Source organism: Neovison vison, chromosome 13 (assembly GCF_020171115.1).
Source record: "Neovison vison isolate M4711 chromosome 13, ASM_NN_V1, whole genome shotgun sequence".
NCBI classification, from domain to species: Eukaryota; Metazoa; Chordata; class Mammalia; order Carnivora; family Mustelidae; genus Neogale; species Neogale vison.
The window spans coordinates 104,545,438-104,565,183 of NC_058103.1; the positions used below are offsets into that span (position 1 = coordinate 104,545,438).

Genomic DNA, 19,746 nt, shown 5'->3' on the forward strand with positions numbered 1-19,746 from the left:
GAGCTCCACCTCTGAGCTCTCTGTCCAGGGAATCGGGGGAGGTTTCTCAGGGAGGTCGCTGAGGATGAGGGAGAGGGAATTCCAGAATCCAGGTCTCCTACCTGTGGATACAGGGCTGCTCTGTGCTACTGGGCCCCTCACCCCTTGGCCTGTTCACCAGCTGGCTCTTCCCGTCTTAAGGTATCAACATTCCTTTCTCTCTCCAGCAAGCATCCTTCCACCCTGATGTCAGCGAAGAGGTGCGCACCAGAGCCTTGCGGTACGGGACAGAGTGCACCCTCGGCTACCTGGACCTTCTCGAGCACGTCTTGGTGGTGAGGAGAGGCGTCGGGCGGGTCAGGGCTGGGGAAGAGCTAAGTCAGTTGCAGACCATCCTTTCCTCAGGAAAAATATCTCATAGAGCACTGTGCAGGCTCTGCTTGTGAGTCTGGGGCTGGACTGAGCTGGAAACTGTCCAGCATCATACTGCTGCAGCACCCTGAGATAAAAGAAGGGTCTAGAAGAAGTTGTAGTTAGCATCCAGGAGAGCCAGGCCCTCTCTTTGCAACAAAGAGGCAAGAATAGCATGCAAGAGGATGGGACAGGCAAAGCCACCACTGAAACAGTGTTGGGAGGTCCTGTTAGGGAGAGCCCAGCCCATCCTTCGAGGACAGGGAAGGCTCCAGAAGGAGCCACTCCAGGCTCCACAACAAGTTAAGGAAAAGTATCACCAGTGCTCCAGGGGACCCACCACCCTCTTGTAGCTTCCTCCAGTCCTCAAATGAATACCTTAGACCACACTGAGAATGCTTGCCTCCCTCTGATGCCTGGAAATAACCACATGGAGCTGGGAAAGAAGGCTGAAAGGGAGGATGCCAGTGTGTTGCGGGGGTTCAGTGGTCTTGGCTAGGGGGATTGTCCCCAGGGCAGCCTTGGGCTTGCACTGACAATCCCAGTTCTAAGGGTGCCTTGGCTCCCAGCAGTCCTAAGGGCCCAACCGTGCTCACCCATGTTGCTGCATGTCTCTCTCTGTCGAGTCCCGGGAACTACATTTAGATCCATGGGAGGTCTGGGGAAAGCCCCAAGAGAATTTGTCCAGGAGTCAGAGACAACTCCTGAAGAGACTTGATGATGTCCCACATTCCATCACTGTTTGCTCCTTCCCAAACCAATTTAAAAAAAAAAAAAAAATGTCAACAGGCCACAGAGAACTGTAAGCCTTTCATTTGTGGGGCACTGAGATTTTTCATTTTGTCCTTGCACTAGGACATGAGGCTAGCAGGGCAAAGGAAGGATCTGGAGAAGTCTGGCCCCTTGGTTGAGGTCGCCTAGCTACTAGGACAGACTGGGGACCGAATCCCAGTTCTTACTATCTCCAGCCGCATGTGCGTTCTAGGATTTTGCTGCCAACCTTAAAATTAAATTACCTTTGAAGGGAAGGAAAATTAAAATAAGACCAAGAGGGAGGCAAACCATGAAAGACTCTTAACTATAGGGAACAGTCTGAGGGTTGCTGGAGAGGAGGTGGGTGGGGAGTGCTGTGACTGGGTGATGGGCATTAAGGAGGGCACTTGGAAGGAATGAGGACTGGGTGTTCTATGCAACTGATGAATCACTAAAGTCTAAATCCCTGAAACTCATAATACACTATATGTTAATTAAATTGAATTTAAATCAAAAAAATTTTTAATTACCTTCTGATATTAAGCATTTTAGATCAGTTAAGGGATCAGGACTTTAATTCTTCACCCAGGTTAAGCGTGGTCCATGTGCAGGCATATCCTCTGTGTGAGGAGGCAGTCTGGGGTTACTAACATTGAGTGTCCAAGCCTGAACTCTTGTGAACAGAGAGCGTGAGGGCCAGGAAGAGAACATCTTGGCTGGTCGTTGTTCACATGCCCGAGCCTCTCCAGCCAAACCCGCTTTCTGTGTTGGAACACTGTTAAAGCATTCAGTCTGTGAGCATGCTTAGCAGGAAAATGAAGCCAGCAAGGCCTCCAAAAGAGTTTTTTTTTTTTTTTCTTTCTTGATGGTACAGTAGTCTTAATCACATAGAACCTTGTTCTGTCTGAAAATGAAAAGTTACAGCAGAAACAGTGGTAGGCTTACGTCTCAAAGCTTTGCATCCAGATCCCAGCTCTGTCACATAAAGAGCCATGTGACCACTCTCTGATCCTTGACTTGAGTTTTGAGGTGTTAAACAGCCAAGGAGCCCTGGGCTCTGTGGTCGCACTCATGTTTGCTGCACACACTTCTTTTTATTCTGCCCACATGCTGCCCACTTCCTGCCCTGCTTTCTGTCTCACACACTTTTTTCTTACTCGTTTGTTGGAAGGGAAGGGATACTGGGATTTTCTTCTTCATTCGGAGAAGGGGTCCTCATTTTGCCCCATTCCCTAGCTCCATTCCTCGGGTGAACCGTGTTTCTTCCAGCCCCACGCCAGGACCTGTGCAGAGCGGCTAACTTACCTGGTGCCCGTGGGTCCAGATGCTGCCCACGCAGCCCTCAGGTTGGCGCTCTCCCCCTTGGCCCTTGATGGGCCATTTAAGAGGACAGTCCCTGCAGAGAGGTCCCCCTGCAGCTGCATATCTGGCAGATCCACAAGCCTGGATAAAAAGAAGGCAACAGCCTTTAGGTTGTTCGATGGAGTCAAAGGCTCCCATTTCGCTCTCCAGCAACAAGATGACGTCTATCTGGGAGAGGCATTCTGCCCTCATGAGGAGGGCCAGGAGCCAGTGCTCAGAAAGTTTCCCCAACAGGGAAGCAAAGTGGAACCTTCACAGTATCCTCTCCCTGACCTCAGGTCAATCTAAGACCATTTGCCACTGCCTGGGAACCAGGGGCCACATTCACCAAAGTACTTCTCCCACCTCTCCTCTGCATGCCCACCTTGTTTGGGTGAGCAAAAGGAGACAGGGCATCCAGGAGAGGTGGTTGAGTGGTTGGCGTCTTTGCCCAAGGAGAGGCCAAGGGATCCAGCACATCCATGAACATTAGGGAAGACGTAGGAGCCATTCCCAGTGCACACGTGCAAAGACCCCAGCTTTATGGCAACTGAATGACTCTGTTGACCATCAGTCCTAAGGATCATCATCAGTTTTTTCTCGAACAGAAAGAAGGAAACTCACTGCGTGGAAGCTCCCCATCACGTGTATTGGGGAGGTTTAACTGCAGGGGCCAGAGGCTGACAGGATGGGAAGCAGCCACTCCCTTCTTTTTCTGGGCCTGGCAAGAGCAGCTACACTTTAGAGCAGATGACCTTTCCTGGTGGCTGCTCCAATGAGCTGATTGGTTTTCTGTTAGGAATTCTTCCTTATGTTTATAAGAGAAACAGGACTCTTGGGGCACCTGGGTGGCTCAGTGGGTTAAGCCGCTGCCTTTGGCTCAGGTCATGATCTCGGGGTTCTGGGATCGAGTCCCGCATTGGGCTCTCTGCTCGGCAGGGAGCCTGCTTCCTCCTCTCTCTCTCTGCCTGCCTCTCTGCCTACTTGTGATCTCTCTCTGTCAAATAAATAAATAAAATCTTAAAAAAAAAAGAGAGAGAAACAGGACTCTTAAGCCTCCTGTGTTACAAACTTGGACGGTGGACATGTCCGTTAAAAGCTTGCCATTGAGTTTCTTTTCGTCTTTCTACACAGTCATCATCATTGTGACCCATAATCCTGGTAGAGAGAGAAACCTGTCCCGTTTCTCCGTAGCTATACATGGTGTGAAGGTAGCCAGTGCTAAAACAAAATCAGTAATAGAAGGAAAAGGTGGATGGCATTTGAAATTTTCATAAAATATTCAGAATTTGTCTCATCTTTTGCAAGGATGTTTTTGCCTCTTGATGACATATGCTGATGGTTCTGACTTCCAGGGAAATAGGAATGAATTAGCATCATACATTTATGTGTTTGTATACTTATTTTTGTCTCTTTAAAAAGCTAGTCATCCTCTTTGAAGGTTATTTTCTGAGAAGAATATAGCAAGAAAGCAAGCCTTTCCAGAGGACTTTCATAACCAAAGGAAAAATACAAGTTCATAACTGAAAATTGCAGGAGCCCTGGATGGCATTCTTTTCACCCACACTGTGGACATTTGTGGTTTTCTCGGGCCTGTAGCTGAGAATAAGTTCCTGTCTCACATTGTAGCCCTAATTCTTCCTCCCAGGCAGACAGGGAAGAAATCTGGGCTAACATGAGGCCAAGAGTAAGAACGATTTATGCCCAGGAGCCACAGCACTGGTGGAGAACCCAGCGAGAAATAGGGAAAACGGAGATGCATAAATGGAAATTCGTGTTCATTTTAGATACTAAGATGAGCTGTTTGAGGGGGATGAATAAAGAAGCAGTTTTTAAAAAAAAAAAAACTAGTGATTTTTCACAGATACACACACACACACACACACACACACACACACACCCTGTCCTGTTCGCCTCATCATTCTCTCATCTTCATGGGAGGACCATGAGTAATAGGATGATACAGCATCTCCATCCTGCAAAGAAAGTCAACTAAATCAAAAACGTAATGGGATATCTTAGGATAGTCCCCTTGGATGTCTTGTAAAGGTGACCTCTTGTTTGAATTAATCAAAGAGAGCTAGTAAGATTCCTGGAAGCTGAAGAAAGGCTAGATTGTTGTCCAGTTCTTACAAAAGGAGAAAGAGAGGGGCGCCAGGGTGGCTCAGTGGGTTAAGCCTCTGCTGTTAGCTCAGGTCATGGTCTCAGGGTCCTGGGGTCAAGCCCTGTATCGGGCTCTCTGCTCTGCAGGGAGCCTGCTTCCCCCTCTCTCTCTGCCTGCCTCTCTGCCTACTTGTGATCTCTCTCTCTGTCAAATGGATAGAATCTTTTGAAAAAGAAAGAAGGAGGGGGGCGCCTAGGGGGCTTAGTGGGTTGGGCTTCTGCCTTTGACTCAGGTCATAATCTCAGGGTCCTGGGATCGAGCCCTGCATCGGGCTCTCTGCTCAGCAGGGAACCTGCTTCCTCACCCCCTTCTGCCTGCCTCTCTGCCTACTTGTGATCTCTGTCTATCAAATAAATAAATAAAATCTTTAAAAAAAAAAAAAAGAAAGAAAGAAAAGGAGAAAGAGAAAAGGTAGAAACTGAGGCTTGGAGACAGTGTCTAGCAATTTTACAGAAATAAATTGAGGTCATTTTTAGGGGGTACAAGAAGGTTCAGGGAGCTTTTTTAGTGAGCTGCTTTTATTAAATTTAGGCACATAAAGATGTGAGGGAAATTATGATGCTTTTGCTTTGTTCAGTTTAAATATCTTGGGCCAAAGGTTCTTTTTTGGCTGATTTGTATATTTCAGTTTTACTTTAGAAAAGGCTTAAAAATACAAAAAACTGTATCAGCATCCACATGCCCACCATCTGTAATTAATTAACTTTGTTAATGTTTTGGCCTATTTGGTTCAGATCTTTATTTTTAAAAAAATAGATCAATGAATAATTTAATGTCAGTTATCAATCCCATTCTCCTTTTTTCTCTAAGCACAAATAACTATTGTAATTTTAGCCTCCTCAGACCCCTGGAGCTGAAAGTCCATTTCCTGCCTCCCACTACTGTCATCAAAGAAACAGCAGCACATGCACACAAAATGTTCCTTATACTGTTACGAGGGTCCCCAGACCCCAGTGCCTGGCCGTATCCTTTGGGAATTGAGAGACCAAATCAAGAACCCCTGCTTGGGTAACCCTTTCCTTCGGAGAATCCAGTTAGCTGTCCACAAATAACAGGATCCAATTTAGGCAGAGCCCTGCCCCTGCTGCCCAGGGAGCTGCTTTCTGAAGCTTTAGACCGGCCCATCTGAGCAGTGTTGGCCTCCCTTTGTTTGCCATTGGCTGAGGATTTCTCAGGGCAAGAGGCAGCCACGTTGGTTCTGCCCCAGTCACAGTTCAATATTGCTGCTAAACCACAATGTGAGGTCTTCGACAGGCTTAAAATTACCTCGTCTCCACCAGCAGAGCTTTAATTTGGTTCTGTCTCTTGTCTGCTATTAGGAATCATGTTGAATTCATGGCAGAATAAAAAGAGAACTCCTTTCCTCTTGCTTTATCTGAATCAGATATTTTACCATAGGGCTTGTCCCCTTCTTCGTGCTGGAGTATGTGCACGAGTGGTTCTCTGTCTCTCCCTCCAGCTCTTCTTTTAAAGACAGAAGTCTTTAATCACTCTGCTTTGATGATGTAAGGGGAATTTACCCACCACACCCCTAACTTTTTTCCAGCTTTATTGAAGCATAGCTAACATACAATTAACATATATTTGAAGGGTGCAGTCTGAATATTGATTTCTGAATACATCTGTGAAAGCATCACCACAATCAAAATAACAGGCATGTGCATTACTCCCCAGAATTTCTTTTTGCTACTATAGATGTGTTTGCATTTTCTAGACGTTTAGATACAGGAAATATGTAGCACATACTCCTTTTTTTCTGGCTTCTGTCACTCAGCATCAACATTTTCAGATCCAACCATGGTGTTTTATGTATCGCTAATTTGTCCCATTTTATTGCTAAGTAATATTCCATCAAATGGATAGGCCATACTTAACTCTTCACCTAATGATGGACATTTAGGTCGTTTCCAGATTTTGGTTATTGCAAATAAAGCTGCCTAGATGATTCTCTATACAAGTCTTTGAGCCCCTATGTGTTTGTTTCTCTTGGATGAAGACCTGGATGTGGAATATTTGTAAAACAGGGTATGCATTTTTTTTAAAGTCCTTATACTGTTTTACATTTCCTCCAGCAGTATATTAGAGCTCCAGTTGCTCCACACCCTTGTCAACACTTGAAATCATCCATCTTTTTTTTTTTTAAGAATTTTATTTATTTGACAGAGAGAGATCACAAGTAGGCAGAGAGGCAGAGAGAGAGGAGGAAGCAGGCTCCCCGCTGAGCAGAGAGCCCGATGTGGGGCTCGATCCCAGGACCCTGGGATCATGACCTGAGCCGAAGGCAGAGGCTTTAACCCACTGAGCCACCCAGGTGCCCCGAAATCATCCATCTTTTAATTTTAGCCATTCCAGTGGGAATGTAGTGGTGTCTCATTGTGGCTTTAATTTACAAGGTTGAGTATCTTTTTTATGCACCTGTTTGCTTTCTGTGTCTTTTTTGATGAAGTGCCTATTCAGATCTTTTTCCTAATTTTCGTCTTATTACAGAAATTTTAGGACTTTTTACATTTTCTAGATATAAATTGTTAGGGGGTTTCTTTTGTTTTTTGTTTTTTTGTGGTTTTTTTTTTTTTTTTTTTTTTTTTTTGAGAGAAAGAGCATGCACATGCAAGCAGAGTTGGGGAGGGGGAGAGGGAGAGACTTTCAAGCAGGCTCCAAGCTTAGCATGAAGCAGCATGGTGCCTGACACGGGACTTGATCCCATGACCCTGAAATCATGACCTGAGTCAAGATCAGAGTCAAACACTTAACTGACTGAGCCACCCAAAGGCCCCTAGTCTTTTGGTGTTTTGTTTTGTTTTTAATAGTTTCTCTTAGGGTGTTTTTTTGCCATGTCATTTTTATAACAATGTCTGGGGAGGGAGGCAAATGTGTGTTATTAGAAAACAGTGCTGCAGAGAGTTGAGAAAACAAAAAGCAGATAGGACTTGGGAAAATATAAAAGGAAAACCAAAATATATCTTGTATCCCAAACATATAACATGAATTGAATTTTCTGTTTGCACGGGTTATCAATTTAGTTTTAAGATTGTATCCCAATATAAGGGGAGGAAAAATAATTTTCTCCTAACCCTTCTGAGTTCCTGCCTTGTGTAATAAGACAGATTAACAAGAGAAAAATAAATGTATTGACTTGTACAACTCATGGATGCATGGCAGATATCCAGGAGAAAAAAATGAGTAACTGCATAGGTGGCCCGAACCACGAGCTTAAATACCATCTTTAGTTCAAGAAAAAAAAAAAAAAAAAGTGTGTAATTGGTTGAGGGACGATCACTGGTGGGAGGTTGGTTACCAGGAAAAGCTTAGTAAAGTAGGGTAAGGCAGTTACTCAGATTTAAATCTGTGCCCTCACCACTGAGAAATTCTCTTGTGATAGAGAATCAACCTTCTCTTCAAGCAGGAAGAGGGAGATACCCTTAACAAATGAACATTTGCTTTTTAATGTAAATTTCCCTTTCAAAAAAGTAACTTATACTCTGTTTTCGGAGCTTCCCCTGTATCTGCTCTTTCTCAAAAAATTAGCTCAAAATAATCCTTATACCAAAAAGTTATATTTTGGGGTGGCACACTCTTCTACCCTTCACCAGCTTCCTGTTGTTCTTTTGTTTGCTTGCCAGATTAATTCTCTTTTCAACAGCCTTCTTGAGCTATAATTGGCATATGACAGAATTTGCCCACTTAAGGCATTAAATTAATTGGCTTTTACTGTATTTATGGAGATAGGCACCTATCACATTATATTAGAACATTTCCTCACCCCCCAAAAAAATCTTTAGCCTTAACCGGTCATTCATTGTGCTTACCCCCAGGCCAAGCCCTACACAAACACTAATGCCTTTAAAGCCTCTGTAGATTGAACTATTCTGGACTTTTCATATAAATGGAGTCACACAGTATGTGGACTTTTGTGACTAGTTCTTTAACTTAACATAGTGTTTCTAAAGTTCTAAAGCATAAATTTCCAAATTCATGGTTTTAGAAGTTTTTAACCATAATTTATATGTTTTGTCCTCTGAGAATCCTTACCCATTCCAAGATCACTAAGATTATTTTCCTGTGTTTTCTTCTGTACAGTTTTAATTCTTATATTTGGGTTTATACTCTATTTGTAGTTAATGTATCCATATAGTGTGGGGGAAGGGTCAAGGTTCATATTCTTACATGGCTATCCAATCCATCACCATTTGCTGAAAAAAATTATTCTGTCCCCATTGAAGTAAACACATCTTAGCACTTTTAATGAAAATCAGTTGGCCATATGTGTGAATCTAGTTCTGGACTCTTTTCTGCTTCATCTATATATCTATGTACCAATATCACAATATCTTGATTACCACTACAACTTTATATATAGAGTCTTAAAATCAATTAGTTTAAGACTTTCAACTTCATTCTTTTTCAAAATAGTCTTAGTCACTCTATAGTGCTTTGCATTTCATATATATTTTAGGATCATCTTGTCAATATCTTTTTTAAAAAAGCTTGTTGGAATTTTGACTGGAAGTATAGGTAAGATTTGAGGATAATTGACATCTGAAGAGGCTTTCATCCATGAATATGGTATATCTCTCCATTTATTTAGGTCTTCTTGAATAATTTCAACAGTGTTTATAGTTTTTAGCATTCAAATCTGTTGTCAGTTTAACACTAGGAATTTCATAATTTTTATCCTGTTATAAATGACACTGCTTCTTTAAAATTCCCAATTTTTATTGTTATATATAAAAATATAATTTATGTTTATATATTGACCTTAGAGCCTATAACCTAGCTATACTCACTTATTAGTTCTAGAAACTTTTTTCTACAGATGCTCAGGATTTTCTACGTAGACATTGATTTTACTTAGGAACAAAAATTATTTTACTTCTTCTTTTCTGTGTGCCATTTTTTTGCTGTTGTTTTTTTTCTTGCCCTGTTTCACTGTCCAGAAATTTTAGTAAAATATTGATAGAAGTATGAGACCGAACATCCTTACCATATTTTTTATCTTAAAGGGAGAACATTCAGTGCGTCATTTACTGTGAGTCTCCCATCATACCTTTAATTCTTGGCTTATTCTTGTTTTGTTGACCCCAATGGATAAACCAACTAACCAGCAAACGAGGCCTATGGACCATTTAGCATTTCAAATCCTGAGCCATAACCATTATTCACTTGGTGGCCTTACAGCATGCATTATTTCAAAAAAAAAGAAAAAAATAGTATAACCTTTTACAGTTAAGTGGTGCCAAATGCCACCATTTGAGTCTGGAGCTGTGGTTCATGATAAATATAGGTTCACAACTGTATATGAGAATCACATGGGGGACTTTTAAAAATCCTGATGCCCAGGCTCTACATCAATCTAGTTCCTTCAATAGCCCTGATGGGATTATATATTAAATTACATATTAATTTACACAATCTTACCACCACTCTGTAACAAAAGGACTATTACTATGCCTATTTAATAGGCAATTTCCTTAAACTGAGGCTTAGAGAGAGGATAAGTAACTAGACCAGGGTTTCAAATATAGTTTGACCCTAGAACCTACACTTAACTAAACTGCGTCTCCCCTGGTTGTATTAGAAAATAAAAGACACCTAACCCCTTCCCTGTACCTTTCCATGATTCTATTGTGGTTCTAGAACTGATCCATGAAGCCATCATATTAAGACTTGTCCTGATAGCATGTTGTTCTGTTTTTACTCATCTGTTCATTTGTTCACTCATTCACAGGTTTGTACTGAGTGCTTTTATTTCCAAGAGAGTTTATCTTTAAGTAATTTCTACACCCAATGTGGGGCTTGAACCCACAACCCTGAGATCAAGAGTCGCATGCTCCACCAACCAAGACAGGCAGGTGCCGCTATACTGAATTCTGAATATCTGCATAGTGCTATATATAAGTTCAAGGGTGAGAAAGTAAGAGCAGAGCAGCTGAATTCATAGAACAGTAGCAAATATAAATGGAAAAGATTGCAAGAGGAAGGAAGATAGGGATAGATGCAGTAAAGTGATGTTCAAAAATCTTTAACCAGTCAGTTCAAGCATTTAATATACTGTCTTCTATACACTGGTGTGCCTGGGGCTGGTCCAAGTATAATCCCATTAACTACCCCAACCCCAGATTTTTTTTTTTTAACCAAGCTTTTCTTGGTTCTTTTAGCTCTGGGTCCAAAAGACATCTTTTCCAGACTCCTAAGAAAGAGTGTACTCCCTGGCCTAGTGAAAAAGGGTATGGGACACCAAGAAGGGGATAATATTTAGTGAATTCCTATTGTGCTCCAGGTATCACCCAGGATGCTTCTTGTATGTTAGTCCATTTGATCTTTATGCCAGTCCTGAAGGATGGGCAGTATTCCAGTTTTACAGATGAGAGAACGGGTTCTGAGGGGCTCAGTAATCTGCCTGATGTCATAAACCAGGAGCAAGTGAAGCCAAGTGTGATCACAGGTTTGTCTCAAAGTCCAGACTTTGTCCCTGGCTCAGAGACTTCAGGATTGTCCATAGAGAGACAGCCGTTGTGCTTTCCTCCTGAGTGATTTGGCATTTCTAAATCTGAAAATGACCACTGAGAAGTATGGCAAAGAGATGCAGAAAAAGAACGTTGGAAGAAGAATTTCAAAATTAGGAAGGAGCAGGAAGGTCTAAGTCTGAATATAAATTTGTGGTGGAGGTCTCATCCAGTTTCTTAGTTCCATTTGTGAGTGATTTGAGAAGAAATCCTCACAGGATATTCTATAAATTGGAGTGGGTATTGGATATCCAATATCTTTTCTAATACCATAGTTTTAAAAACCTTTGAGCCAGTCTGAAAGAAAGAAGATCCTCAGGACCTCTCCCAGGAGAGCTTGTAGTCAAAACCCTGGAGATGGAATGTTCCTTCAGGAACAGCCCTCTGATCAGTTGGTTGTTGCTGTCTTGGGGACTTTGTCTCTAAGGCCCCACCGGAGTCTCCTATGTCTTCTGGTCCCGCATTTTTTTGTCACAAGTACCAACTGACGCAACCTCAGGCTTTCCTGTTCCCTTGGATCATTCTCACACTGCGGGTCACTTTTGTGTACATACGTTTTTGTATACGAGTGAAAGTACAAATGAAGGACAAATAAAGACCTCATCTCACTTATGATCTTAGGGAAACATGTCAGAAGGGACCTTAAGGAAACTCCTGGCTCCCAGCTTTTCATTTCTCACGTGAGGAAACTGAAGGCCAGTGAGCCTCAAGTGTTTTCCCTCAAATTCCGAAGTCACCTGGTGACAGAGTTGCCACTTAAAACCAGGCTCTCGAACTCTGTCCGCCAGTCAGAGTGGACTTTCTCTCGCAGTGGCTACTGTCTTTCTTACCTGTTTGTCTTCATCCGTTAGATTCTTCAGAAACCGAGCCCGGAACTCAAGCACCAGCTGGCTGCTTTCTCCAAGCGTGTCGCCGGCGCGGTGACTGAGCTCATCCAGGCCGCGGAAGCCATGAAAGGTAGGCCGCACTCTCGCGCCGAGCGAGGTCAGCGAGCTGAGTACAGGCTCAGTGCAGCAAACTGAGCAGAGAAACCGCACAGCCAGCCCAGGCCCCAGGGAAACAGTGAGGTACTTTTTTTTTTTTCTAAACAAATGGGAATAGAGTTAGATTTTAATAATAAAATTATAATTATAATTATTTGTTATATTACCTCTTTGTTTCAGGAGGTTATATAGCCTCCTGAAACAAGGCTTTTTTCCAGTCTTTGCATTAAGTGCTTCTACCAAAATGGTATAGTCCTTCTGGAACTGCTCGCTTCTCTGAGGGGTGTCGCCATTTATTTTTATCTGTGTTTTCCTTCATCAGAATATTTTTCCTCGTTGGCATAACACACTTCATGTTTAGGAAATGATGCTGTCTGGGTACATTGTTTGCACACCCCTTCACGGTGGCATTAGAAGCAGTCACCTCACCAGAGAAATTCAGTTTCCCTTTGTTTGAGTTGAGGTGAATGGCTCTTCTCCATGAGTCCCCAGAGAAGAGAAGGGCAAATCTGGAAGGTCGGCAAAGTCTTCAGTCTCTTAGAAATGGTTACTGGCATTCGTGAGCTCTAAGTGAGAAGTTAGAGTAAATCTCGAGCTGACCTTGGACCATGAGATCCCGATTTTTGAAACTCTCACTGAGGACTGTGCCGGGGCTGTGTACATACTGCCTAGAGAAACAGGAGCCCACAGGAGCTCCCCTGACCCCAGCTGCTCTCTGTGAGAGCCAGAGAGATGATCGCTCAGCACCACGCCGCTGGTAGGCTTACGGAGCTTCCCTGCATGCCAATCCAGATACTGTTTGTAGCAAAGCCAGTGCCCTGTGGTCACAGCTACCAAGAATGACCCTCTTTGGACTGATTTTAGGAACAGAGTGGGTGGATCCGGAAGACCCAACCGTCATTGCAGAAACAGAATTACTGGGGGCCGCAGCATCCATTGAGGCTGCTGCTAAGAAGTTAGAGCAACTGAAGCCAAGAGCAAAACCAAAAGTGAGTGTCCGTGTGTGGCTGCTTGTCTGGTGTCACTGGGTCTTCCTGCAGACCGCTGTGAGGTGGAGCTTGGTGTGCCTCAGGAGGCTTGTCTCCTTCCCTGCGGTTAGACTCCCAAGCTGCCCACCTGCTCTCCCGGCCCGGCACCTTTGCACAGGGAATGGAGAGAAACCCACAGGTGGATCCTTCAGGTTAACCACCCAGAAAAATACCTGTGGGTTATCCAGAGGAAGAACGCGGGCATTTACAATCCAAGTTCAGTTCCATTCCATCTAAAGCAGGTGTTGGGTGCTTATTATGGAAAATCGCTGTCCCTGAACTTGATGCCATCACCCTCCCATTGTCTGGTTTCCATAATGTAATGCAAAGAGCAATGCTGTGGGCCTCTCCTTTCCTTAAAATCGATAGAGAGGACAACATGGACCTCAAAGGTGGATCTGGTGACAGACTTTGTTAGTATGTGCTGGAGGCTGTGGCGGGTTGGTCTCTTTCCTCGTCTGTGTGTGTCATCAGGATAAATGTTTAAAACTTAAGAGCATGAGTAGATAGGAAGAGAAATGGCCATTTAAAGAACTATTTTAAGATTGGGCAGCAGCGAGGACAATGATTACACAAAAGGACAGTGAGCTTGTGCTCCAGGAGTAAAGCCCCACCCTCTTAAGCTCTTACCTGTCCCTCCACGCCCTCCACCACCAGCCCCCATGATTATCTTCAGAAGACGGTAGAACTAGAGGAGGCCTCTTTCTCTTCCTATCAAGCAAGTTATGGCACCTGTAACCTCACTTCCCTTCCAAGAACCCAAGGACCTTAGGAAGTAAAATCTGGTTTTGCCCTCAGAAAAGTTGGATCCCTCAGATTACGTATGCCAAAAATTCTACCTTTTTTTATTAGACCAAAAGATGGAGTCTGAGCACTAGAATATGCCACACCCCTCAAAAGCAGAGCCAGGGTTCGTGTTGTGTGGAAAGTAGACATGAGCAGGTAGTGAATGTATGAACCTTGGGAACCTTCTTAAAACCATGAAATTCTTCAAGCCAGTCTTCTAATAATTGCTCTAGACTTGGTGAAGGCAGTCTTTAAATTTCTTATCAAGAGGTAATTTGAGAGTCATGGCTTCTGACCTGGGGGTTTACCAGGGTTCCCTCCACTAGCCTCTAAGCTGAAGGTCTTAAGTGGTCTGAAATGGTCCAAGTTGTTCTCAACAAGCTTAAGCAAGGAGTGTGTGTATAGGGGCGACTCCCATTTTCTGTCTACGTCTTTATTTCTGCTTTGTAAATCAAGTTAATCACAAATGGAAAATTACTTTTAGCTGAGAAGCAAACAACCATTGACTAAGATTTAGAGGCTTTGTGCGTAATTGGTTTTTCCTCTTCCTCATCTGATTTCATACAACAAGCCTCTCCTGGAAAGCTTCCGTCTGCTAATGCTGAAGTCATGTCATTTGGCACTGTTCTGGAGAATTCGCCTGGTGCTCCTGTAACATTAGTGCTTTGCCAGGTCCTGAGAGCTCCTGTTTCAATCCCTCTCTGCCTGTCCTTTTGCAGGATCCCTCAGAGCTCTGTCTCTGATTCCTAGTTGCCCTCTGTCTAGCCATTGATTCACCGATTCACCTTAGAATTCTTGAGCTGAAAATACAAGTCATTAGAGGCCCTATGCCATAGAATAAATGTTGTTACAGCAATTAAATGAGATAATTTAAGAACATAGTGCCTAACTTAATAAGCAGTAACTGTACCACCATCACTGAAACTATGCTTCAGAGACTTTTATCTACTACCTCCTCGGAGAATGCCTGCAATAAAAATTATTCCATAGATCCATGAGCTGATGGCCGTAGCAAAAAGAAAACAAAACAAAAGGCTCACATTGACTGAGTACCCAGCAGGAGCCAGGCAGCCTTCTAGGTGCTTTGCATGGATGAACTCATCTGGCCCTTGCAGCAAGTCCTCAGAGCAACACGTATTTCCATTCCTGCTCCATGCGTGCAAAGTCAAGGGCACAGTAACCTTGCCAGAGTCAGCAGGCTTGGCGGAGCTGGAAGCAGTGGATGTGGGCTCTGGGTGCGGAGTCCATTCACCAGAGTCCTTTGGGTCTAGCCAGTAGTCAAAGGCTGTTGTAGCCCCCCAGAGGAAGTTTGGGGTTTGCCTGTACCCTTTGAGCTATTAATGCCTCTTCTGGGAAGCTGTGCCGAGCTGCAGGACAAAATCCAGAGAGAAAGAAAGCTCTGTGTGTCAGGGAAGCCTATTCCTTGGAGCCTCATTTGTAGGAAGAAGTTAGATATGACCCGAGTGTCTCTTTGAAGAAAAAGTATGCAGCCATCTAAAAGAATGGTTGATAGGACTGTGTCGTATGAAGATGCTGCTCATGGCATCAATGTAAAGTAAAAAAAGAAAAACACACAGGATGCAGAATGATGTGCTCATTACGGTCACAACTCTGTAAACAAAAGCTTGCATATGAAGGAGACAGAGAGATGTACAAGGGCGACTGTGGAATTAAGGGAGGGAGGGCCTGTGTTTTAACCTTTTATAGAGCAGTGTTTTAAAAACAACAGCACTTGGGTGCCTGGGTAGCTCAGTGGGTTAAGCCGCTGCCTTCGGCTCAGGTCATGATCTCAGGGTCCTGGGATCGAGTCCCACATTGGGCTCTCTGCTTGGCGGGGAGCCTGCTTCCCTCTCTCTCTCTCTCTGCCTGCCTCTCCATCTATTTGTGATCTCTCTCTGTCAAATAAACAAATAAAATCTTTAAAAAAATAAAATAAAATAAAAACAACAGCACTTAAAAAATGCTGAAGTGGGCCAGGGGGCCACTCCCTGCCCTGCCCTGGGATCATCCTGTCTTTGTGTTGACAGTCTGAGTCTTCACACAAAGCCAAGAAATCCTTCTGGAAAGGTCAAAGTGGACATAACTGCTGATTCGAGCCCCTTCCTTGGGGATGTCTACTTTAGGGCGCTCCCGTCTTCATGTGAGGAAGGTGCTTCGTACTTCATGAGTGCCCAAAAGTGATCTGAAGCCTTACTCCACCCAATGGCCAGAGGCTCCGGCCACGTGGGTTACAGTATCTCTAAAACCATTCTAAAGAAACCGTCAACCCAAACTATGGTTTTTGTGCCTGTTTCAGAGTACCCTCTGCTTTGTGGTAATAACTGCGTGAAATAAAATATCTTTCTTGCCTTTACATAAATAGGAATTTATGTCCCTAGTTGGAAAAAAAAAAACAAAAAAAGTCCAGTCTGACCCCACCATCAACCAGTCTTTTGTGGTTAACCAGATCTCTCCAGGCCCTTCCATAACTGAAATAAGGAAGGAATCCTCAGGATACTAGGAATAAGCATTTGCTCTCACATTCCTCTCCCTGTAACTACACATGACCACACAAGCCCTCAGCACAGAGCCGACAATGCTTCCCTTTGTAACTGTGGGGCATTTACACTGCTTTGAAAAATAGTACTGGGGAAGGGCAATGGGTTTTTGTTTTTTGGGGTTTTTTGTTGTTGTTGTTGAAATTATTCTGCTCACCACATTCTCAGGTCGCCTGTTTTAAAAGTAGAATGCTTCATTGTTTATGAAGATGATTCCTGATATATTCCCAGCTCAGGACCTTAAAATTTAAGCACCTCTTTTTGCCTGGAATCTCCCAGATGTGAATAACAAATTCACACCATTAGCTCCACTGTTTGCTTGGGAAGATGGCAGGAAGGCAAAAGGGGAAGGTCGGTGAGCTCTGGTGCAGGAGCCTGCGATGTTGCCAATGGCGCCGTTTCCACACGTACAAGCAGCCTGTGCTCCACAGACAGGTAATGGACTTCCTGCCGTACGTATGGTGCCTGTTCTCGAGCCCAGTGCAACCTGGATGCCTTTTCTGCAGGCCTCTGTGTGATATGTTTGATATATTAGGTTGTTATTTAATCCAACTATATATCAAACATATTCCTACAGTGTCTTGCCCTGTCTCCGGGGGTTCCTAATATAGCTTATAAGGCAACAGGAAAGAACACGTTAAAATCACAAGCAGATTTAGAAGATGGGGTGCTCATTCCCTTTCATGATGTCATATTCCTTTTTTTTTTCTTGTAGCATGTCAGTACTGCTAGATTCTTTTGTTTGTTGTAGAAACAAATCATAATTATGGATGTGAGATACTCTGTGTAGCTTAGTTTTGTGCAGTAATGAATCCTTAAGGGATATGCTCAGTGGAAAAAAAATGGAAGGTTCTAGACCATGTTTGTGCCATGGGATAAATATCGGGATTATCAGCCCTAAACACTCAGACATTGCATCGTAGTTCACTTTTGTCCTGATCCTCAGCTTTAAAATTAGTCCTTTTCTTAATCAAGTTTTCTGCAAAAATGCAAGCACAGATCAGCTCTCTGTAACTTTCCCTTCCACCCATAGCATCACAATGTATAAACTGAATCGGCCATACCAGCGGTAGGAAGGGTGAGTCACTGGGCTTTATATACACTTGCTTAGGACTGCATGTATCTAATACAGATAATGCAGTGCAGACCGTACTCTGTCTGTTGAATTTCCTGTAAGAGGTTAACTGGTCAGTAGAGGTTGGTCACATTTAGAATAAGCTGACAATAGCCTAATTGGGTGCAAGAGGAAGTTTGGGATTATGAAACATTTTTTCTGGCACACAGCAGCCTTCTTTGGTTGGCTTTGACCTCCTCCCCCTAGAGGAGCCTGCAAAGAATGTGTGTGTTCATTCTAATCTCTCTCAACAAAAGATTGTGAGCTCTGCTTTCTGGAAAGAGCACTATGGTGCCCGTAGCTCAGTTCTTCGGAGCAGAGAAGCAGTGCTCCTTTAACAACATGTCTGTGTGCATGCATGTAAGCAGTGCCCCACACGGTTGGCGAGCCAGTGGTTTGAACAGATGAGTCAGGAAGGCTTCCCCTGGTTAGGTCTAGAAGCTGTCTCCATGTTGCGGAGCTCAGCTAGCTCATGTTCCCGGTGACCCCTGCCCGTGGTGGAGCTGCTCTTGTCACACCCTTCGCAGACATGTAGAGGAGTCGGAGCAAAGGAGCTTACCATGTGGTGGGTGTATCTGATCAAATATTTGAAAGCATTCCGTTATCCTTTTTGTCCGTGCTTCCTAAGTAAACGTGCACGTGACTTTTCTGAAATCCCAATGATCTTGAAGGATTTTTCTGCCTAACAGAAGTAGCAATTAAAAGATCATTTCACTGATACTACTTTTCATCCAAACAAACAACCAAACGCACGCCCTAATGAAACAATAGGTACTATGGGAAAACCAACTCCCAAGATCCTAACTATGCAAGCTTGGACCTTTTCTAATGGATGCTACACGAACATGCATTATTTCTTATCTGGGTACAAAAGCTGGTCTCTCCCCAAGTGGCAGGCAAAACCACTTGGCACTGCTTTCTCTCTGTCATCCACTTGGACTATTTACTGTTTCCCTGGAGCTTTCAGAGGGGGTGAGGCCAGTTATTTGAAGTATTTTCCCATTTGTAAATTTTCATTTATAGTACAGGTGAGGGTCTTGAAGATAACCCACCCATGGGGCCTCTACAAGAAAAGCTGGTATGGCCCTTACAGTTGAGTCTTTGGGTGCAGACTGAGGTCTCCCCCACCAAGGTACCTCTCCCCTCAATTCCAGAAGCAGACCAGGAGCAGCCAGACTCACTACAAATAAAAAAGGAGAAATGTGGCTGCCTATTCCACTCACACTTCCAACTGGCCAGAAAATGCTTCCCTGGTGTGGTGGGAGTTCTTGGTGTTGGCCTTCTTGTTTCCCTCAAGGACATTTAAATTATATGCAAAATGTCTACACTTTTAAAGAATATGTCCAAAGGGATTTTTTAAGTTTCAGATGGGATACGACCTGGTTTTGAGTAGCAAGCATTCTGCAGACTTTAAGAAACACAGAGCAAAGCACAGCTCCTACCTGGAAAAATGGCACCATGCGTTGTGATGCACCCGCCTATTGTGAGAAAAGTGACTTGTGTTTATCGGCTCTTAGCAAGGCAGTCCCTTAAAGGAGGTTTTCAGGGAGGAAGGCTGACCTCAGGGCAGTGACCTTTGAGCCTTGTCCTCTGGGTACCATCACCTCCCTCACCTTCAAGATCATTGTGGGGAGGAGCTACAGGGATGTAATTCACAAACAAAAGACCAAGTAAAAGGACCACAGACAGAAGCATTCTTCTTCTCTGCTGGTATATGCCCCAGAATCTGTTAGAGAGGAGGTTGAATGATGCTGCAGGAGGGAGACAGGGCCTCTCCACGGAGGAGACCGAGAGAAGAAGGCAGAGAAAAAGTAGCGCCTGGGTTATTTTCCCAGCACCTTCTTAATGAAGAAAGGTTTCATTTGGAATTGTAACACATCTGAACTAAAGGACTGGGAGAGCTGAGGTTCCTCCTTAAGCTACTAACAGAAACTTGAAGGATCCCTGGAGAAAGGCAGCAATGGCTCAAGGTCACATGGTCAGAACGTGCAGTCGCTGACTTAGAGCCCAGAGGGCCCACCTCCTGTCTCGGTGTCGGGGGGAGAAGCTGGAAGCAGCTCCGGTCTGTAGCGTGTATTACTTGATATTCCATTCAAATTTGGATTATGGCTTTTATTTATGGTAATTTTAGGCTATGATCAGAAATG

At 43.8% G+C, this 19,746-nt stretch overlaps 1 protein-coding gene across 4 annotated transcripts in view; it reads left to right on the plus strand.

The window, feature by feature from the left end:
- The window catches only part of TLN2 (talin 2), a 428,022-nt gene that overhangs the window by 392,098 nt on the left and 16,178 nt on the right, over positions 1-19,746 (plus strand). For all 4 annotated transcript variants that reach the window (XM_044230578.1, XM_044230582.1, XM_044230581.1 and 1 more), the window contains 3 exons: positions 207-314; positions 12,003-12,108; positions 12,999-13,123. In XM_044230578.1, the coding sequence (XP_044086513.1) occupies positions 207-314; positions 12,003-12,108; positions 12,999-13,123 (339 nt within the window). The remainder of the gene's footprint in view (positions 1-206; positions 315-12,002; positions 12,109-12,998; positions 13,124-19,746) is intronic.